The 20814-nt window shown below is 41.8% G+C and overlaps 1 protein-coding gene across 1 annotated transcript in view; it reads left to right on the plus strand.

The window, feature by feature from the left end:
- The window catches only part of SNTB1 (syntrophin, beta 1 (dystrophin-associated protein A1, 59kDa, basic component 1)), a gene marked incomplete at its 5' end in the record, with an annotated part of 53282 nt that overhangs the window by 10781 nt on the left and 21687 nt on the right, over positions 1-20814 (plus strand). Inside the window, one exon of the mRNA XM_008939651.1 lies at positions 3136-3343. Within this exon, the coding sequence (XP_008937899.1) occupies positions 3136-3343 (208 nt within the window). The remainder of the gene's footprint in view (positions 1-3135; positions 3344-20814) is intronic.

Consider the following 20814-nt stretch of genomic DNA (forward strand, 5'->3'; position numbering starts at 1 on the left):
GCAATTGAGGATCTAGACTTTCATCTAGAAGGTATGAATAAAAAAAGGTGCCCTGCCTAGCAGCTTGCACAGGAATGGCGCTTGCAAGTGTGTTCCTCGGGCTGGACCTGTGATGTGGATAAAAGGATTCAGTTTTAGGGTTGTCAAAGCAGCATTTATTTCCATTTTGAACTCACTTTTGAGAGCGTAGCATAGATTTTTTTATCTTCCTGCCACTCAGCTCGGGGAACAAGGTAGACTTTCTGCAGTTGTTAGTACCTCACTATCAAACTTTGACTGACAAGCAGTCCCGAAAACGTCCCCATTAGAAGTCACTGAGGAATGGTATTTTAAGAGTATTTTTGCAAGTATGGCTCAGTATGGCTGTTGGCATAAGTGCACTGCAATATGTATGTTGATATCATAGCAGAATGTGTATATACTAGAATATGCATAGTTTAGAATGCCCTAAACAGAATTAAGAGCTGTCTAAATGTTCATCATTTTAGGGGACAGAAGTCTTGTACAAATACTCGAATATCTACCAAGGGAAATAGACTTTGAAGACCCAAGTAGGAAAATACTTGTTTGTATGTTAATCCTCTTGCTTTAAGTAAGAATTTAAGTGCTTTCTGAACTGGAGGGAAGCAAGATGCCATTTGGAAACTCTTGGGTCTACATTATTTTTAAACCAAAGCCTGTTATGCTAACTTCAGAAGAAATTACACAAGTTAACTGCTTAGTAGTTCCTTTGCAACTGAAAAAGCAACACATTCTTCTGAGTCTTTATAGTTCTTCCTCAGCGCTTTGTTTACTACATGATATGCAGTGACTGAAGGTGGGAGATCCCTTATAGAAACCACAAGATTTTTGTGAAGAGCATGGTTTCACACAATGCATGGGGTGTATTAACAGTTTTGAAAACCAGCACAATACCGCTGAGCTGTCCAAATAATTTTTGCCTTTAAAAAAAGTCATTAAAATGAGAGGTAGAGTGCAGAAAATCAAGAGTGCTGCTCCTGGCTTGTTCCCTGCCTTGCCTGGATTATGCACCTTTCTACTTTTTTTGGTGGTGAAATGGGGATGCTGTCTCTGACCTCATTTGTAAAATGCTGTGAGAACTTCTGCCACAAAGTGCTCCGTAAGTAACAGGCAACGTTTCTCTGAGGTCTTGCCAACAATGTACTTCATTTCACCACAAGGTACTTTGAAAATGGGAGTCTGTATCAGTGTTTCCATTGATAGCTGCCTCTGGGAACAAGTTCAAACCCTGATTCACGCAGTGGTGGGAGAGCAGTGTGTCTGATGGACAGACAGACTGGGGTGTGGTAGCTGTGTGTGATCATAATGATCATCGGACACCAATGGCTAAACCATAACTGTCAGGGAGACAGCTTTTTGGGGGAATGTGCCTGTCTGCAAACAGCTTCATTATACACCAAACCTGCATCGTCTGGCAAGGAGTTTTCCTTTTGGTACCTGAAGTTGAATCCTCAGTGCATCCTGGAGAGGTTGAATAACAGCACCTACTTTCAGACAGCGCTGAACTCCAGCAGCTTTACTTGGGAAACATGCATTATTGTGTTGGCTCAGTGCTTTCTAAAATATCAGACCACTTTTTAAGCTATCCAAACAATGATTTAGGACACTGAACAGTTCAGCTGCTGAGTTTGGAAAATCATGACCTTTTCTATCTTTAGAGCAATGTCTACGTTGGAGACCTCCTCTTCCCGAAATGGACAAACGTGAGACCAGCAGTCCTTACTCTCCAAGCCACAGAGAGCTGTGCAGATCTAGTCGTTCATGTTCTGGATTCTGCTCTGGTTTAACCAATTAATTAAAACCTCCTAACTGTTAGTTAAGGTCCAGATTGCAGGATTTTGTAATTGCATAACAAATATTAGCATTACAGTACCGTTTCAAACCTTAACCTGACTAAATTCCACTGAAGAAATTACTTTTCTGCTACAGAAAAGAGTTGTTTTGTGTCCCAGAGATCAGGCAGCAATACACAGGAGAGATGTACGTGCTTAGGCTCAGATCCCAGGTCAAATCTGTGTGGGTCACGTTCAGGGGCCATCACTGTACATACACAATGAAAAACACAAATGTGACTGGGAGTTGAGTGATGGGGAATGACCAAGGCTTAGTTTTATAGTTGCTTCACAAAGATAAACCAGGCTATTAATTGTGGGTTATTCAAAAAATGTTCAATTAAAAGTGTCCCACAAAGCTATAAAGAGCACACAAAGCCCCACTAATAACTAGTAACTTCAATGAGAACAGAGCTGAAATAGCTGCAGCTGCCTCTCAAAGCATTTTTGTTGTTGTTGTTAGCAAAGGTGTTGGCAAAGGTCCCATAACCACCATGGACAGGATTTATTTTCCTGAAAACTGTGTTCGTTTATGCTTTTCAAACCACAGTGGTGGGGTGGAAGCCCATAGGATGGTCTAGTAAGCTTTGCCTTTTTTTTTTTTTTTAAATCTCTTCACAGGAGTTTGGAACGCTGTAAAAAATGCCTGCCAGCAGCAATCATATGATTGCAGTTAGCATTTCTTGCTGCTGCTCTTAGCAGGATCTAAATGGAGCATTGAGGATGTTGGTAACTCCTGGAGAAGGCAAATTGCAGTGGGCTTCTGGTTGATGCTTAGTGGTCTCACTGAAACCACAGCACAATCCTAAGAGACCTCCTCTGTTTGAGATGAGGGTTGTTTTCATTTATCCCTGTATGTGTAAAATAAACACATTGAGAAACTGTGGGTGTGCCGTGACATCCAGCTGAAGAAGTCAGCAGCTTATCCCTGGCTTCTCCACAGTCATCTCTCATGCAGTTCTGGGTGGTTGCCTTGCTGGTGAATGTTAATGGGTGTATGCTTCTCTTGTCTTCATATTTGAAACTCCCATTGGCATGCTGGATGTGGGATTGTGTCAGCGCTGGCAAATCCCCTTCTTGAGGATTTTGCTGTAATGACAGTGCAGACCTGGCTTCAGTTTACATGACCCAATTCTATTCAGATGTTGTAAAGGTATGTTTTTAATACTAGGTCATAATATAAGTATCCTTTTTAATTCATTGCTAACACTAAGTGACGTAATAAATTTAGCTACCTAACGGTATCTGAGTGAACATAAACTTTTCCCCCTGATTTTTCTAGACTTATTGAAGTTCATTCACCTGATGCTAAGCACACCGTGGTGCTCAGGAGTAAGGATTCAGCTACAGCCCAGGCCTGGTTCAATGCCATCCACTCCAGTGTCAATGAGCTCATCCCCAGGGTGATTGCAGAGGTCAGAGACCAGCTGGGTAAAACAGGGATTGCTGGAAGTCGAGAGATTCGGCATCTTGGCTGGCTTGCAGAAAAGGTAATGAAAGCATTTTTATTTTCATTTCTAAGCTCTCTTTCTCGCTTGCTCTTTGTTCTTGAATTCACCCTTGTCTGGAAGTGGAGAGGCTAAATGAGGTTCTGGGTTTTGATTTTGCTTTCCATGAAGACCTTTCTTTTCTTAATGTGCCAATTTTTTTGCTTTAAAAACAAACAAACAAAACCCCCAAGAAAACCCCAACAAACTAAAACCAAAACCAGAAACCACAACCAAACGCCAAAAACTAAAAGGTCCCCCGAGTCCTCACTTCTGTGTGCCAATTAGCAAAGACTTTCCTCAGAGACAAAAAGTCTCATCTGTCAAGTTCAGGCATGGGACGTGAGACACAAAAACTGACAGTAGGCTTGAGCTCCCCCACTGTTAAGTCTCCTGTTTCCATATATGAGAGATCCCCTTCCCACTCCCAGGCTGGGAAGTAACTAGTTGCTTGGCCCATGGTCCTCCCCTCTGCTGTGCCTGGCTGCAGGAGCTCAGCACAGTGTGGAGCATGAGGTGGTGTCTCCACTGCGCCTGGGAGTTTGTTCTGTAATTGTTTGAGCTGACCTCTGTAGAAGGCTGAGCTTGCAGTTGCAAGTCTTACCCCATGCCTTACACAGTTTGAGTTTCAAAATATTTTATGCTACAAGGAAAAGATATTTTTCAGTCTGAAAGTAGTTTGGGATCTGTTGACCTGTGGAAAGCTGACCCATGAATGCACAGGGATGGTATCAGTATGAGATAATCTGGTTTTAAGTCAGTAGTGTCAGAATTTGTTTTAGGCACTGTACCAACCAATAAGCGTGGGTTTGCTATGGTACCAGCAATAGGATTGTGCTGGGGAATCCCTCCCATCCGGGTGCTGCCTGGGCAGTGGTCCGGAGCATCCCTGCTTCTCCCGCTGGGGCGTGTGCCAAGGTGGCCATTACACAGACACTGCCCTGTCATGCTGTGCCTCCAGCACAGGTCTGGAGAGCTGACTGTGACTGCCCTGGAAAAGTCCTGTATGTTTTAGCTCTGTCTGTGATTTTGTTGATGAAGATAAGGGAGACACAGGCACAGGTGCCATGTTTCTGTCTAGCATGCCTTAAGAAGGCACACTGTTGATTTTTAGTAAAACATGGGTCAGTCCACACAAGCTGAAGTGAGGCAAAGATTGCAAAACCTCTCAGGCAGATTTATTGTGTTGTCTTCTCCCTCCTTCCAAGCTTGCAGAGCGGGGGAGGGGCACACAACACTGTAGAAAATACAAAAGTTTGGGGGAATAAATTTGGGTTAAAACACCAAAGAATTGGTAAGTAAATTTTAACAGTATTAAACTGTACAGCCTTGAGGTCTCTAATCTTGTTTTCTCTTTTGTATCTCCTTCTATAACTTATGAAAAGCTGAACATAAGAGGCTTTTTCCGTTGCAAAATTCTCTCCTCTGAAAGGGTAACTGCTCTGGAGCAGATCAAGTAGACCTTATATGTTGTGTATTGACAGGTCATTTTAAGCAGACACATGGCAGGCTTCTGGTTTATGAATTTCTGCTCCTTACAGCTAATACACAATATCCCATTCACAAGTTATTCTCTTTTTTTTTTTTTTTCCTTATGGACTGAGATCTCATTTCATGTTACTCATTATGGACTGGTGCAAGGTCCTGCTCAATTTAGTGGTGAAACTTCTGTTGCTTTTAATAGAGCCAGGCTGTGGTTCTGTGCACGTTCCAGTGTATTTACAGTGTCTGTCATCAAGAATTGGCCTTGAGAGATTTGCAGTGACATTGTTACCCAAAAGTCAACAAGTGTTTTTTCACTAAACTAACCATTCAGAGCTGTGCGATAGTAATGGAGTGGGGTCAAAAGTTCCAAGCTTCTTCTCATGTTGGAGGTCTATTGAAAAGTAGAGAAAAATACTAGCTATGGTAAAAAGTAAATGTGAAATGGCTTTTATTTCATTACTGGATGGTGGGCTGTAAAGCCTAGGTGAAAGAAAGATAACCTGAAGGGTGGGGGAGGGAGGTATATATACTGCATATATATGCAAACTGTATTTTTGTTGTTTTAGAGGTGTTCAAGGCAGGTAGGTGAGGTTCTGACTACAGGGTATTTTCCAGATTCTCCTCGTGCAAAGCCTCAGTTTGCCAGGGGGTGAGATTGAATTCTGCAGTATTTTTTGGGAGTATACCACGAATACCAGCTTTCTTCTCTTGGAGTGAACTTCCCCAGGACATCCACTGCTGGTTAGTTTATGAACACTGGAGTTTAGAAAGGGACCTCATTATTAGTATCCATAAAAAAAGTAATTTGCCTTGTATTTCTCCTAACTTTACCATTAATTTTTTTTCTCTGTGATATTTTGAGGTATATATTGCTATTTGACTGCAGTGGAAAATTGGAACTCCATTTTGAAAAGCATCTTAGACTGTAACTTTTTAAGACAGCTTTTATGACATCACATTGTTACTTACATAGCATAATGTTACAGTGAATTCTCAGCAAAATGGAACAACACTGAGATTAATTCCTTGGCTTTTTTTGGGAATGCAAAATGTAATCCCATAGAAATTTCACTGTAATTTGCTGTGATTACTCTCTGCTTTCATTAAGTTGTTTCCTGGTTTGACATTTTTATGTGTCTCTGCTCTAAACTTAGCTCTAAATTTCAACCTTTATGGTACTGCAAAAATAGATTGATTAGCGGAGCCTCCCTCAGGTGGGTAACATTAAAATAAATGGTAGGTTATCTAAGGTACAAAGCAATTGCATGCTAACAGGATTTTTCCACCTTCACTGAACTTCCTTGTGAAGACAGCCCCAAATTTGTGGTCTTCAGAGTGAAACCCCCAGGCTGGGCAGAGAGGGTCTGTCTGCAGGTAAAGCAAAGAGCTCTGCATCACTTTAAGAAGGCAAACAGTAACTTTAGCATTATTATAGGTAAGGAGAAAAACAGCCAGAAGCAATCATTAGAGATGCTGTATTCCCTCTTTTATTAAGGCATTAACCTTGTCCTGACCTTGGCTTTATGGGAAGGGTTTCTGGAATCGCCCAAGGATTAGGGAGCTGTATTAGTCACCAGTATCCTCAAATTTTTCTGTAACTAAGAGAAATGTCAAGTACTGTTTTGTAATGAAGTGTGCATGCTCCCCAACACCTTTTCTTTCTTGTGTTTGTCTTTTTACTTTAGCAAGACCTGTGGGATTAACAACTAAGTGGGAGGGAACAGCTACAGATGGGTTTTAATCTTTATAGGTCTTTCCTTTTTTTAATGCACCCTGTAGAGATACTTTCAGTGACCAAAGACAGAAAAGAAGTTAGTAATGTAATCCTAACTGAGGAGCTATTCCATGTGTGTGTTAATTGCCCCTCTTCTTTCCAGGACTCCTTTCAATCTGTGTAGAAATTCCTTTTCCACCTCTTTTCCCCCACATTTTTGTGACTCTGCACATCCTGTGGCTTATAGAGGAGCTGAAAAAAGCATCACAGCTTTTTTTCCTTGCACTTAGCCACATACCATTAAGTTCCTTTGTGAGGAGCAAATTCAGTTCTTGCACTGGAGAGTTAAAACACTGAAGAAATAGTAGTTTATTTTATCACTTTCTAGCATGTGTTCCAATAGACCAAGGAATTGTTGGCAAAAGCTTTATCTACCTTTTTGCCTCTTTACTGCAAACACAAAAAGGTGTTCTGGCAGAAGTGGGTTTGCAAAGGTAGTTTTTGCTAATTCAGCCATTGGCCACACAAGCAAAAGCATGACTGGTTTTGGGGAAAGCTCAAGCTGTAGCCAACCTTGTAGCTGTCAGCTGAGAAAAACCCAAAATCCAAGTGAAACACCAAACTCTGTCTTTCCCTGTCCTTCTTCTGCCAGTGACACTTGAAATGTAGGCTTGGCAAAAAGAAAAAGCACTTTCTGCAGCTGGAGACTGTTCTCCTTTCAAGAAGTCGGGTGTCTCATAGGCAGTGGACTTCTTAAAACGATCTTAAAGCTTCTCTGAGAAACTTAAAAGTAGAAGTTGTCTTTTATAACGTTAATACTTGAAGCTGCAGAAAAAGTGCCTCTCTGGGCTTTTTTCACTAGATCTTAACCCCAGCACTTGGTTTCTGGTCACGTTGCTCTGCCTGCCCAGGGCAAGTGTGTCGCTGCTCACAGTAATCTGGTGTGGGGATCAGAGAAGAGAAAAGACACAATATTGGAGGGAAAATAACCAAATTGGCATGGTGATTTGGAGCTGGGTTTCACCTCTTGACATGATCTCTGAAATGAAAAGTATATTAATATATTACAGGCTGTTCAGTCTCCTCAGACTTTAGATAACCGTATCATTGTGTTGGAGCTGAAGTGCAAGGCATGTCACACAGAATGATCTTTGGTATCGAGCTGTATATTGCAGTATTATATTTATCTTCCTGCTTTCGCTCCAATTCAGAGGACAGAGTGATAACAGCAAGATTGTGAGCCTTGCAAGCTGTCCAAATAAGATTTAGGCAACTGACGTGAGAGTGTATTTAAGCTTGGTTTTCCCCTCAGTATGAAACAAAAATGTTTGTTTTACTGTTTTCTCTGGAATCAGGTTCACTGGTTATCAAAACAAGTAGACGGAAAAAGGGCTTATCACAGATAAGTGAATTTTCAAAGAACAGGAGTGAAGCTTCAGTCTTAAATTTTTGTATCATTTCCAAATTGTAAAAGCAAGCTTAGTGTCTTTCCCTGAGAAAACCACTAGCCCATCAGGTAAAACGTTTTGCCTTTATTTAACTTTGCGGCTATCTGATTTTAACCACCTCCCAGTGAAGCACAACAGCTGCTGGGCAGCGTCTTAGAAACCCTGGTGTATCTGTGTCCATGGTTGGGGCTGTCACCATCCCCCTGAGCTCTCCCAGCTCTTCCATCATGGTGGTGGCAGTGCTTCTCTGATCACATAGTTACGCTGGTAGAAAACTCACTACTTTTGTTAGGGTAGCATTAGCTTTCTGTAGGTTTTATGACAAAAGCAAATCCCAGTGCAAAAGGAGCAAAAGCCTGTGGCAAGGGGGAAGGGACTGGGAAACAAGACTACCTTACTAGGCCGTGTGGAACTCTTCTTCTGGGCTAGCTGCCTCATCAGGCTGCATAGCCTGAACCAGTGGCATGCTCAGGAATAAAACCCAGGTTATACTAACCCTACATCTTTCGTCTGGCCCTAGAAAGGACCTGTGCATATTTAGGCTGAAACTGCAGCAAGCTTTGGATTGCGCTGTGTCTTAACACCCCAACACCACCCCCACCCTCCCCACCCACCAAGATCAGTATATGGTCTCATCAGATACATAACTTGCTAGAAAAATGGACGTTTCCTAGGAGAACTGTTACTCAAATCCCTGATTTCTTTGCAAGGAAAATACATTCCTGTGGTGTAGTCTCCTTTGCAATTTCTAGTCTCTACAGGGATTTTTTTGTTCTTTTCTTTCAGTGTCTTTCTTTGTACTAATTATCTAGGCATGTTTGGAAATGCCACCCATCTATAATGCCTGGGAAGACGAGCAAGGCAGTTTGGTCCTGGCCTCCTGTTTTGCATGGTTAGAGAGAGTCATAATTTCTTATACTGATAATATACAGCTGGTCATAATCTTAAAATTGATCTGCTCTTTTGGAGATTACACATACCTCTAATCAGAAAATCTTCTGTGTCCTGAGTTAGAAACTTTATTTCTAAATCCCAGCTAATTGTGTGTTGTAGAGCCTCTACATCCAAATGTTCTGCTTTTGCCCTGTGTCACTTAACCTTGCAGTTTATTAATTCCAGCACTTATTTGTTTGCTTTGTAAAACACCACAACAGAGCACTTAATTACATTAACAGTCTTCATTATCTGGGATAACAATCAGACTGTTCCTAGGAAAGACGTAAACCTGAAATAGCATGAGGAGTAATTTCCTCTCCCAGCTTCAGTGAGGTTCCTCCGTGGGCCAATTTTATCAGCAATAACATCTTCTCTTGTTGCATTCAGTAAATGGACATCTTAAGGAAAACTGGCTGAAAACAACCATTTCATTCACCATACTGTTTTAAAGACTTTTCCAGTATTTATCCATAACACACATGCCATTTCTTTCCATGTCAATGAGAGCCGTGCAAATAAATCTAGAGTCAGGCAGAAGTGCTCAGTGCGAGGGAGCTGGAAAGAATAAGTTTAAATAAACCATGAAAAATTATAGGAATGTAAATGGAAGGCATGAATGACCTGAGCTTCAAAGTCTATACTTCTGCAGCACAGTTTGGTTGTTACAGTGAAGAAAACCCGCTCTGTCCAATAATTACAGAGCACAGTTAAATACTGAGTGAGTGCTGTTGTGCCTTCAGTAGCTGTCAGGTGTTAAATTATTCTTGCAGAAAGGGTGCAGGGCCCCAGTTTACACTTCAGCTCGTCCCCTCGCCCTTCCCACCAGGGTTGTGTTAGTTCTGGCTGGATCCCAGCAGAGGTAATCACACCCTGCCTGCTCTTGCTCAGTTTTGTCTAACAGTCCTAAAAACTGACTAAAGCTTTTCCATAAAATACAGCCTAATACTGTCACTGCCCCTATGAACCCAAGGAATGACAAGAAAGTTCCTTTTTAATGTCATCCCACCATGAAGTTTTATTTAACTTCTCCCTTCCTGCATCAGGCGGAATTGTGAGCCCAGAGAAGTGACTTCTGCTCTGGCAGCTGTGCCAGTGCAGGCAGGGGAGGATCTGTGTGGTGGCCTGTGGCTCTGCTGTGAGTGGGACCTCTGCAGATGTCCCACCAACAAACACGAGTAGGGTTTGAGAGGGGAAATGATAGGAGGTAGCTCAGAAGGAGACAAAGATGCTGGAAGGAAATAGTGGAGCGGGGGAGGGGGTGGGTGAGTTGCTGCCTCCCCAGGGTGAGAGAGCTCTTTCTCTTGGTTCTTCCAGTGTTGCAGGGTAGTGGCTGTGGCAGCATGTCCCAGCATGGTCCTGAGCATTGGATGCTTAACTTTCTTCTACATAACCCAGGCCTGAACTGCTGCTTGGATGGGCTGGTTTTGCTAGGTGAGGGACTTTCTAGACTTTGGTAAATGAGGGATTTTCTTTTTAGACCTTGCTAAATTTTCAGGATATTTGAACTGTCCATCTTTCGCCTTGGCATCTGCAATTGGATCTGTTCATAAGGTCCAGCTCCCTTCACTCATGTGCCATGTCAGCTTGACTTTTAGGGCTTCATGGATTTGAAAGCCCATGTTTAAACACATTTTTCAGTCAAGTTCAGTTGGGGAAAAAAAAAAAGCAGGAAGGATACAGGTATGATGTGAAGGAAAGCTTTGATCCCCTTCCTTCAGAAGCCTGTGAAAGGCCTTTTTTCTTTCAGCCTCTGACAGCAAGTGTTGAAAAAAAGGCAGTGAAGGAATTTGGAACAGCGATGCTCCTTGGTTTTCAAATGCAATTTAAATGCAGCAAGAGCTTCTCCTTAATACAACATGTGTTGTATAAGGCAACAGAGACCTCTCCTGAACTGATACCCAGCCCTGCTGTCAGCAGGAAGCAGAGGGTTCCCTTCTCAGTTATTTTAAGCACTAGCACCAACACAACTAGTCTCCCACTGCCCCATTGTGTTTCTTCCTCCTTCTGCTGGTCCAAGCAGGACATCAGCAGTCGGGGAATAGGAGAGTGAAGCACCTGTGCTTGTCCAAATGTGGGATGAAAGGTGGGAGACAGTAGAGCGGCTTGTTGGCTGAGGAAGGTGTGGAGCTCATCCCGGGTGTTCAGAGACACTGGAGCCATGTGGGTCTTATCCAGGGTGGGGAGGCTGGTATTGAGGCAATGCTATGGGGCAAGCTCAGCTGAAACACATGGCAAGGTGAGTGCAGACTGAGCAGCAGAAAAGCCCTGAGCACCTCCCCCATCAGCCCCACTGACCTGAGCACTGTTGCGGGTATCCAGCTTGCCCTCCAGCCCCTAGATCCCACTTCAGTTGTATGGAACAAATGGATTTATTCTTACATTCCCCTGATTACACATCTCTGCAACACGATGGGAGCTGAGAGTGTTTTGCAAGAGCTATTCCCTTGCTCTGTCTGTTTGCTCATTTGTCTGCATTTTCTGCTTATTGGTTGCATGTAAGAAGTTTGAAAGGGAAGGTATTGTCTGTCTTAGAAAATCACAGCTTTTCCAAATGTTAAGTTCCTACTGAGCTGTGTTTTCTCTGTTCAAAGTTACCTTGTTCTCATTTACTGGTTTCGTTTCCTGAAGTTAAAAATCTCCTTCAGGGGGATGTAGGGGCCCATTAAGGGCTCATTCACCTTCAAGCTCTACCCACTATGAATTCTCTTCACTTCAGTAATCGGTTTGTTTGTTTGTGTTTGTTTTTTTTTTCCTATCAGAATACTCCCACTTCAGATTTTTGATTAATGGAATGAATAAATAGATTAGAAAGCAACAGAACAGGACATAAAACCCCTCTTCTGTCTGCCCTGCAGCCCTTTGCCCAGAACCCTCAGCTGATCCTCATGGAGAAAACTCCTGGAAAAAGTGGAGCCATTCCTAGTAAAAATGCCCTAATTTAGAGGAAAACATTTGGTGTTTTCCCTATCTTTCTGTATAGTTTTACTGTCATGCTTGCCCACTCAGCTTGCAGTCAGAGGTGTGTTTGCCTCTACCCACAAGTGCTTATAGGACCGATGAGCTGGTTAATGTTTGAGGGGTATTGTGGAAGAGCAGACTATTGCTGCTTGTACAAGCACAAGTAATATATGCCTTGTATCCTGTTTTGCCAAACAGCTGTTAACAGAGGGGAAAAGAGATCATGTTTTCTAAAAATACCTTGAGAAGAAACTGTGTTCTGTGTTGGAAGGAGGGACGGACTTTTAGAAGAATAGGAGAGTTGAAAAAAAATAGTGGAGAGGGAAAAGTCATATGTGTTATAGTTTCCAGTGTGACAAGACATTTACTGAATGTGGACTCTAAAAATCCAGTCCAATTTTATTTGTCAAACCTCTGTTTGTGTAGTAGATTCCTCAGGCTATTAACGCTAGCCTTTTACCTTATTATTGTGTCCTGTAAAAATAAAATTATACCTATAATACCATGACAGCCCTTACAAAAATGTGCCATTAGACAATTATATTGCAACACAGCAACTCTGGAGACTGCAGGGAAGTATTTCTTGTACAGCCTAATTGTTGTATTAATAGCATGTTCAGCTTACTGAGGAAGAAAGAATGTGGGGATACCATATGTAAAATAGAATATTTCGAAGAACTGATTTCAGGGCCCTACTGTGCAAGAGTGCTTGAGTTATGAGTGAAACATGTAAGAACTGTACTTGAAACAAATCCATGATTTAAAAGGTTTCTTGTATCATTTCTCTCCTCTCCCACTCCTGAACTAGTATCTGTTTCATTTCAGTTGGTTTAAGACAGGAAATGTTTTGACACTGGTGTTTTAACTGAAAGAAATAATAGTGCTGATAAAAAAAAAAAAAAAAAAAATCCTCTTATTCCCTTCCCCCAGATCCTTCAGTTCTAGAGATTTATTTCTGCCTTCAGAGTTATCCTCTCTGCTTAACTGGACAGTAATTGATAGTGCACATCATGGTAATTAGTCTAACAAGTCTTCTGAACCCCAAGCCCCACAGCTACCTTTAAGCTCCACATTGTCTTTACTGTAACCTAAATAAAAGCTTTAGGAAAGGACTTGGAAAAAAAAAATTATAGCAAGAGAGCCTCCTTGTGCTCTCCAAGGGGTTTCCTCTCCTTGTTTTTAATGAGGCCCATATTAGTTGTCATTTGTACCTTCCCTGATGAATAGTTTGGAAGAAAAGCATTCTCTGTGCACAGCAAAATTTGTGCCAAGTTCCTGACCTTTGCTTTTGGTGAGACCTCATTTGAGTCTCGGTCCCAAGCCCAAACATATTGTTGGATCAATCATGTCGATTTTTGGCTCTGATAGTAATGTGCAGCTAATGAGTTGTACGGTGTACACATTAACCTCAGACCCGACAGCACTAATGGCAAGCACGGAGCAAAATCACACTGGGGCTGCAGGAAAGATGTGCAGTGCTGGCATCTTGATAGAAGGAGACAATTAAAAACAGTAGAGCAGCATCAAAGGTTCACTGCTTGTGGGATGCAGGATTTAATCAAAGCAGGAAAACCAAACTGTCTTCTCTCTGTTTGGGGGGAAAAAAAAATCCTCAACACCATAAAGGTGCTTTATGAGCTGTGAAATAGAGAAGAAAGCTTGAATGTTTAAACAGTAAGATAATGATTTTACTACCAAAAGGGAACCTGTATGGAGGAACAGCCATTGAATAACATTAGATTTAACCTTGTCAAAGCTGACCATTCTAACGATTATCATGACATTGCAAGAAATTTAGGAGCATTGTTGTATGTATGGATTAGTCGATACGTTATATGGCAATACTTCAGCAAAGTTCTCCCATCCTCACAACTAAAATTCCCAAGACCAACTGTGGAATTACCACAAAGAGCCAGCATCACTGTTTTTGAAAGCAGCTGGTTTTGGTCATTTGCAAAAGTAACGCTTCCCTCAAAGGGACAGATTTTGGTCTCATTTTACAGCTGTAAATCTAGGGAGAGACAGTATTTTGCTAATCATCCCCATGGAGAGAAAATCCCAACATGCACAATATCCTTCTCCTAGCTGTTTTACACACTTGAAGGCTTAGGAAGGGAAGGAAGGGTTGCACAATGACTACATAAGAAAGCAACATTTCTAATTTTAATGTAAGCCCTAAACAACCAGCTGCAGGGTACAGAGAAATGGAGACAGAACAAATGTGTTTTCTACAGGTCACACACAGTTTTATGTCCTCCTCTTTGTGCGATGAGAACTAATCAATAAAGCTGAAGGACTGTTACTGTTTCAGACAGGACATCTAGTGAAATCAAATGGGAAAACCTGAAGTGCATAGAGATGCAGTCTTCAGGGACAGGTTGAGAAGAGGTGTCATTGGCTAGGAGAATCCAAAACAGGATTCTTCTTCTGGAAGAGCAAAGTTGTCTAGATGTATGAGAAACTGCCCCATCCTTGCATCATTCCTGGTAGAGTTCTGCATACAGGCAGTATTGCCAAGGCCTGGAGAGGGTGGGATTTAAAGAAGTGAAATGGCCTCACACTCACCTGAGGCACTGGGGACTTACACTGTCAGACATACTATAGGGGTAGAGAAATTAGGTGCAGTTGTATCACACCTGACCTCATGGCAGAACCTGTTGGAATTACATCGGATTTTTTCCAGCACTAGTAGTCCACACAGAAATAATCTGATTTCAACAGAGACATGGTACACCATCCTTAATAATATCACGCAATATGATCCATGGAAAACTGCAGCCCATTTTAGAGCTGCCCTTGCTGAAATGTCCCATGGGGTCACTTTTTTTCTGATCTAATAGTGATGTTAGGTACTTTTCTCTTCTAAAAGCTGTCTTTTTTTTTTTTTAGAAAAGTCAGACAGCAGCAGTAGTGTCACAGGTCTAAAAAGCAATAGAAGTTAAACTTATTTGAGATAGGGATCAGAAGAGTCGGAAGCTGCTAGAAAATGGTATAGGGAGTTCCACCCCCTCCTTTGGAAGGGTGTGTTAGCTTGTGCAGTGCACCTGTCCAGTAGTCAGGGTACAAAAAGGAGCTCTGGAGCCAAAGTAGCTGTTTCTTTGGGTGTATATCAGAAGGAGATTGTGTAGGGGGTTGGGCCTGCTGCTCCCAACATAGTGATGTTGCTCTTGAAGACAAATGGACTTACCACAGGTTTTCTCAGCTTACTAGGATTCCCTTAGTTTCAGGTGCTCGTGGGGTAACAGTAGCCCTGCTGGAAGGAAGCACCTGGGGCTTAATCACTAAAGGCTAACGACGTGTTAGCTGCAGTGAAGATTCCCAAAACTGTGTGAACATGTTGTTGTTGGGGCTTGCTTTATTTATACATTTCTGCTGAGCAGATGCTGCTGTGAAAACATCGACTTGTTGATCTTGAGCTGAAAATAGATGCAGATGTTGGCCCGAGTAGGCTGCTGATGAGGAGTATGGGTATAGCTTCTTTGTGTGCTTCGGACAGCAAATGTCAGAGGTGTTTATGGAAGTGGCTCTAAAAAGTTCTCTGAAGAGAAGCCTGCTATGGAAATGGTTTAGCTCTTTGTTTATGGAATGAAAAGCTTGTACATTATTATGAAAAGGAGTGTTTGGTGGGGTTGTCTATGGCCTCATCTCATCCTGTGAGACCTTCTGCAGGGCCCTTCGGGGGTGGGGGAGGGATACATTACAACTTTAGGTTTAAACACACACACGTTTTCATCCAACTTTAAAAACGCTTATTATTCCTCTGTTCTGTGGATCCATAAATCATAGGCTTAAAGCATACATTAGTGTCCTCTTGCATAAAATTTCAACACAGAGGTTTAAATCTGCATGTCCAAAACTGCGGGCAGTAGTTAACAAGGCAAAGACAACTGGAAGAGTTGGGAGAAGCTGGAGGTATTGCAAAGAGGAGCAGCATGGAGAGGGATTGCACAGCTGCATGGGCTAGTGTGAGAACCTTCTATGTGATGGTATTGTCTTGAGGCCCTTGCTTTGCAGTTTTGTTTTTTTTTTTTTTTTTGAAAGCTGGTTATTGAGGACAAGCCAATTTGCTTTTGGGTCCTTTGTTGTTGCAAGAATTTGAAATGAGGAACAGAGCAGTACTGATTCAGGTGATGATTGTTGTGTTAATAAGATAATACCAGTAATTATGTTAGTATGAGAGGGCCTAAGGACTAGCCAAACCTGGAATGCCATGTTGCAAGATTACAGCACAAACAGTACCAACAGGAGCAGACCCAGCTCTAAACTCTGACCATCCAAGTAGTCAAGGAGGACAGAGGAAACATGGAACCACACCTAGACGTTTTGTCTCTGCTGTGATTTTTGTTCCTGTGGGACGTAACCAAATGGATGAGTGCAGCAAGATGAATAGAGCCTGGGAGACGGTAAGAGTGGGACAGCACTGGAAGAGACTGGGAGATGAAGCTGAGTTAGAGAGCCTGAGGGGAGGTGACCACTGAGCTGCAGAGATTGCTGGGCACAGACAGATGTACAAATTGTTGAGTGGGCTGGAAGGTGTTGAAAGATCCCTGTTGGCAAGAATAAGTCCAGCCTTCTCTAAACCTTTCATAACCCTGTAAGATTAAGTCTTTACAGCTGCAAGGAGACCTCAAAGAGGAATTCTAGCTTCTCTGTTGTCTTTCACTTCAGACTGGAAAGAGGGCCAGACTGGAAAGATTACCTAGCTGCACTCATCAGAGGTCATGTGCATCATCACCTTCCATTAGCCTGAACATTGTCAAGTAAAACCTCAATCTCTAGCCCTTTCAAATAACTTGAAACAGCTGCTTGGATATTTGCAAGCACAAGCAGAAGGAACGGATTGTGGTTACAGGATCGCTTCCAAGCGAGTGAGCAGTTCTGTGGCATTACTGGGAGCCAACCACTAAGGGATAGTGGTTATGCACCTGTAGCCCTGCGTGGACCTGCAAAGGGGTTCAAGTTTTGGAAGCAGCAGTGTTGCAGGCTGCTCCGCTAAAAAATGAAATATAGGAATACTGATCTTGGAGGTAATGCAGATTACAGCCTGCTTTTCTCCTAGGGAAGCAAATAGCCACCATGTTGTCATGTGTCAACCCCAGAGGTTATTGGTTCAGCAACAGTGAAGGTTACATGCATGTGCACATAACAGCAGTGGAAGTTTGCTCCAGATCTTTCTCTTCCTCTTCTATCACTCTGTGGTTCTCCCGTGGCATTCCCCATCACTGTTTGCCCCTTCCTCTGATTTTGTCTGGGTAATCTGAGGATGCATCTTGTCTGAGGACGCATGTTGTCTGAGGACATGCATTTGAATAAACAGTATTTTTAGAGGGATACTGGTTATATACATGAAAATGTGGTAATAGCTAGCCTGATTTTCATCTGGCATAATTTAGGAGCAAATCCATTGACGTCAGTAGAACTGAATGGATATAAATATAATTGAAGTCAGGTCCTGTATTTTTAAGGTTAAGCATAGAAAACACTGTGACTTATTCTCTCCCCTCACTCTCTCTTCTTTTTCAAGCCCTGCCACAAATATTAATGTCTTAATTGGGATGTAATCTAGTTTCTGCCCAGTTTAATCAAAGATTTGCCAGGAAGGAATTTTACAAGGTGCAGAGGTGAAGCCCTGCTGACCCCCTACCTATCTTCAGAAGAGTCTTGCTGGCTGCTGGCGCTGAAAAGCCTCAGCAGCAGTTGTTCTTTTTTCCCCTTGGTCAGCTATGTTAAGCAGCGTATCTAACTGTGTTTATTTCCAAGGACAAATATGAGGCAGAAATGGAAGCTTTTTGGCAAGCAAAGAACATGATTTTCAGCTCATTCACACAGATTGTTTTCTGACAATTAGTTAATTATGCCTGACTGTTTCCAATACGGCTAAGGAAATAAAAATGGCGGTGAAGACATGGTACTTAAAAATCCAGAAATTTTGGTATAATTTCCAGTCCCATTTACTATACTTGTAAAATGGGTTATAGAAATATTTGTGTGACTCAATGTAACTGAAGTACATGACTTCTGATTTTCTTCTTGCAGTTTTATACTGGTGCTACTCAACTAAGTTACTTAAGATTTTTTTATACCAGTATATGTAAGATGTTTAAACCAATGCAAACTGAAGAGATCTCAATGACAAGGCAAATATTTATCTTCATAGCAGGAGTAAAACTGGATGAAATAATTTGTAAAATTCCCCAGTGACGTAAGTATAAATACACATCTAATATCAAGGGTAGAATTAGATATAGTAACCTTGATAATACTCATAGATGTTTGTCCTCTTGGGGTTTTCACTTTCTTGTAGCTGTAGAACATAGCTCTGTGAGGTTCACGTTACCCTCAGCCGTTTCTTACTGTAAATGGCTGGCACATCCTGGCTGGAGTGATTTATTAGCCCACAGCAGGAAAGTGTCTTCCATTGATGAAATCGGTTAGTTCATGAGATCATGTAGCTTGTGCCAAAAATAATTTATCTTTGGATACGTGATATGTTTGTTAAGAGATGTAAAAGTCTAATGTAGTTACCAGTAAGTTCTTAATTTTATTAAATTATGTATTTCAGGAATAATTCTTAAATCTGAACACTTAGTTTCCCATCCTGGCCCCAGGGAGATAAACTGTAGCATCCAATCTGTTTGTGCAAGCTTTGGAAATTAACTTTATTCCTCCAAAGTTTTCCTTTCAGAGGAATGTTCAGCTCCCAGTAGAATTGTCCTGTGAGTAGTTAAATGCTCTGATTATTGCAAAAATATGAAATAATGAAAATATGAAAAATTAGAACTAGATTCTAATTAGAATTAGAGCAATAGATTTCAAAATTGTATAGCTTACAGCATGTCATTTGCTGATATTTGTAGGATTTGGATCTGCAGATTGATGGCCCTAATTGTATGTCTTTTAGTAGAAACAACATGGCACAGCGCTATATCCATTTGTCCTGTGTGGCTAATTTAAAGCCCAGCATAGATAAATGCCAAGTAGAAGGTTCTTTGTATTTGTCTTCCTCATATGGCTCTGTTGAATATTCATAGTTTCTATTAGCAAATATTGAAGGGCATGTGTTATGTTTTTGTCATAGATAGTAGATTAATTAAAAGAGTTGTTGCCATAAACCCCTGGGCTACGACCTTGTCAGATCTTGTAATAATAAGCAGTACCAGGTCTGGGAAAGTTATGTCTCTTGAGAAGTGGCAGCTCACGTCATTACCATAGGTCCAAATCTCATAGCTTGAATACTTCTACTTTAGCAATATTTATTCTACTACCATCTTCTGAAATAAAGAGGGTTTATGAAAGCTGAGCTCTCATATTTTTTTTTTTTTTTAGGTTCCTAGCCACAGAGAAAAGCTTGAAACTGTGGAATGTCAGCAAAGCAAAAAGGCTTGATGGATCAGCAAGAATTAAAAATGTGGTTTAAATACCAAGCAAACCTCAGACTGATTGTCAAGCCCCACTTGACATCCTCAAGGGAGCTTTGGCTGGCTAGACTTGGTAGTACTGGTTTCCTATTAAAGCTGCCTTGTCAGTTATTTTTGCAACATTAGGGATGTGTGTGTGTTTCTTCAGATACCAGATATGTGGTGGTGACAGCTATGCAGCAAATCACAGGACCAGTGACAAACTGCAGTTATCTTCTAGCTCTGAACTTTCTATCCTGCTTTCTTCCCACTTGCCCATTTCCTCTGTGACCATACTCCCTTGAAATTACTTAGATGGGGTTAGAGTAATACCATCTTAAAGATAATTAGCTCAAAACCAAATTTGGATTTTCTATTAGTCTCCCAAGCATGTAATGATACCTGACCGTACAGGATGCCGAGGGCCACAGTGGCACATTCGCCACCATGGGGAACAATTTCCTAATGGTGAAACTGGTCAAGGATTACAAAAGACTTGCTGGAGATTTCTTTCAGGGCAGGTTTTGCAGAACAGGCTAGACAAATCTTGAGAGCAAACTCTGCCCTTTCCTGAGCAGAGGCTGAATGAGTTGATCTTTCAAGTCATCTTCAGCCCCCTTTCTATGAATGTAGGCACTCACATTTCTGAACCAGTGACTGCCTTAGGCCTCCATGGAAGGCAGAAGAAGGCTATTCTCAGCCTCTCACTGGGGCAGGTAGCACTTTTTGATTAGATCTCGTTCACCTTTTGTACCCATTCCATAGAAAACTAACAAATCCCACATCAAGTAGAGCTCTCTGAAATGGCAAAGATTTTAAAATTCAACTTTGTCCCAGTTAGAGAGTGAAAGAAAGTGAGTTAGAGTTTAAATAGAATAACCGTTCATTTCTTATCTTTACTGGCACCCTGGGATACACCAATACTGAGATATACCATAAAGACCTACTGGATGGTCTTCCAGCTCTTCATGCTGCTTGCCAAGGTGTAGCAAACTGGCAATCTGGTGGGCAGAGGCTTCTTGGAGCTCAGCTGGGTTTCTGGGGGGGGAAAAAAAAAGTATGATTTTGCCCATCAGAAAATCTTGAATTTGATAAATTCTAATGAAAATTACATATTTAAGGGTGTGGGTTTTTTGTTTCTTTTTGTTTTGTTTTCCCAGCAAGAAAGCAGGTATATTCCTTGAGGATCTTAGCTTCTGGAGCTAAGGAGTGTCTCTCATTGTGCTGACAGAGACAGACTTTCTGTTTCTATCCATTTAAAAATAGATATGGTCTCAAATAATTGAATGGTTTTGAAAATGACAACCAGGTAAAACCAGGTTTAGCACAGCATTCTCATGAAAAAACTGGCTGCTCGTGGCATGGACAGGCATACTCTCTGCTGCCTACCACTGGTTGGGTGGGCCCAAAGAGTCATGATGAATGGAGGTTGGATCAGTGGGCTGAGGCCAGTTGTATGAGGCTCAACAAGGTCAAGTGTCAGGTCCTGCACTTGGGCCACAACAATCCAGGCGATGGTACGGGCTTGGGAAAGAG

This window comes from Merops nubicus, unplaced genomic scaffold (assembly GCF_000691845.1).
Source record: "Merops nubicus isolate BGI_N331 unplaced genomic scaffold, ASM69184v1 scaffold15444, whole genome shotgun sequence".
Classification (NCBI taxonomy): domain Eukaryota; kingdom Metazoa; phylum Chordata; class Aves; order Coraciiformes; family Meropidae; genus Merops; species Merops nubicus.